The sequence below is a fragment of the Etheostoma cragini genome, unplaced genomic scaffold (genome assembly GCF_013103735.1).
Source record: "Etheostoma cragini isolate CJK2018 unplaced genomic scaffold, CSU_Ecrag_1.0 ScbMSFa_1965, whole genome shotgun sequence".
Classification (NCBI taxonomy): domain Eukaryota; kingdom Metazoa; phylum Chordata; class Actinopteri; order Perciformes; family Percidae; genus Etheostoma; species Etheostoma cragini.
Window position 1 is genome coordinate 582 of NW_023266074.1, and position 1074 is coordinate 1655.

At 47.2% G+C, this 1074-nt stretch overlaps 1 protein-coding gene across 1 annotated transcript in view; it reads right to left on the bottom strand.

Annotated features, from left to right (window-relative positions):
* The window catches only part of LOC117940222 (coagulation factor X-like), a gene marked incomplete at its 3' end in the record, with an annotated part of 1158 nt that extends 561 nt beyond the window's left edge, over positions 1-597 (bottom strand). Inside the window, exon 1 of the mRNA XM_034865573.1 lies at positions 463-597. Coding sequence (XP_034721464.1) covers positions 463-496 — 34 coding nt within the window. The remainder of the gene's footprint in view (positions 1-462) is intronic.
* Between the last annotated feature and the right edge of the window lie 477 nt (positions 598-1074).

A 1074-nucleotide genomic window follows, 5' to 3' on the forward strand; every position in this document is an offset into this window, starting at 1 on the left:
GGTAACCCACTCCATCTAGCCTAGCTTAGCACAGATCCTGGAGGTAACCCACTCCATCTAGCCTAGCTTAGCACAGATGCTAGAGGTAACCAGCTGCATCTAGCCTACTGCTCCATGCTAGCCTAGCTTAGCACAGATGCTGGAGTTAACCCACTCCATCTAACCTAGCTTAGCACAGATGCTGTATAGTCACAGCGAATAGGAACATGTTGGCATTATTTTGTCACTTATTGGGAGCAGTAGGCAAGTTGGAGCCGCTTACCTCCAGGATCTGTGCTAAGCTAGGCTAGCAGGGACCAGTAGGCTAACTGCCTCCTGCTACCCTAGCTTAGCACAGATCGAGCCGGTTACCTCCAGGATCCGTGCTAAGCTAGGCTAGCAGTGGGTGCTTCAGACAGAGTTAGCCCATTAGCATGCGATCCATTGGGTGATTCGGCCGATGGGATTGGCTGTCGGACCTACCGAGCCTGACGGAGATGTAGCGTGATTCGTTCATGCAGTGGGCGGCGGTCAGGATGATGTAATGGTTGAGGATCGTTCCTCCGCAGAATCCTTTGTCGTCCTCGTTCAGAAGGAGAGCCTTCGGGGACGAGACGGGGGACAAAGGAAAGTCAACCAAACAGACAAGCTAGCTAGCATGTTAGCCTAGACCTTTATCCCCATGTTGTTGTTGTCTTTACCTTGGGACTAGAGTATTATAATGCTCTAGATGAAGGTCTATAGACAGGATGTTGTTGTCTCTACCTTGGGACTAGAGTATTATAATGCTCTAGATGAAGGTCTATAGACAGGATGTTGTTGTCTCTACCTTGGGACTAGAGTATTATAATGCTCTAGATGAAGGTCTATAGACATGATGTTGTTGTTGTATCTACCTTGGGACTAGAGTATTATAATGCTCTAGATGAAGGTCTATAGACAGGATGTTGTTGTTGTATCTACCTTGGGACTAGAGCATTGTAATGCTCTAGATGAAGGTCTATGGACAGGATGTTGGTTGTCTCTACCTTGGGACTAGAGTATTATAATGCTCTAGATGAAGGTCTATAGACAGGATGTTGTTGTCTCTACCTT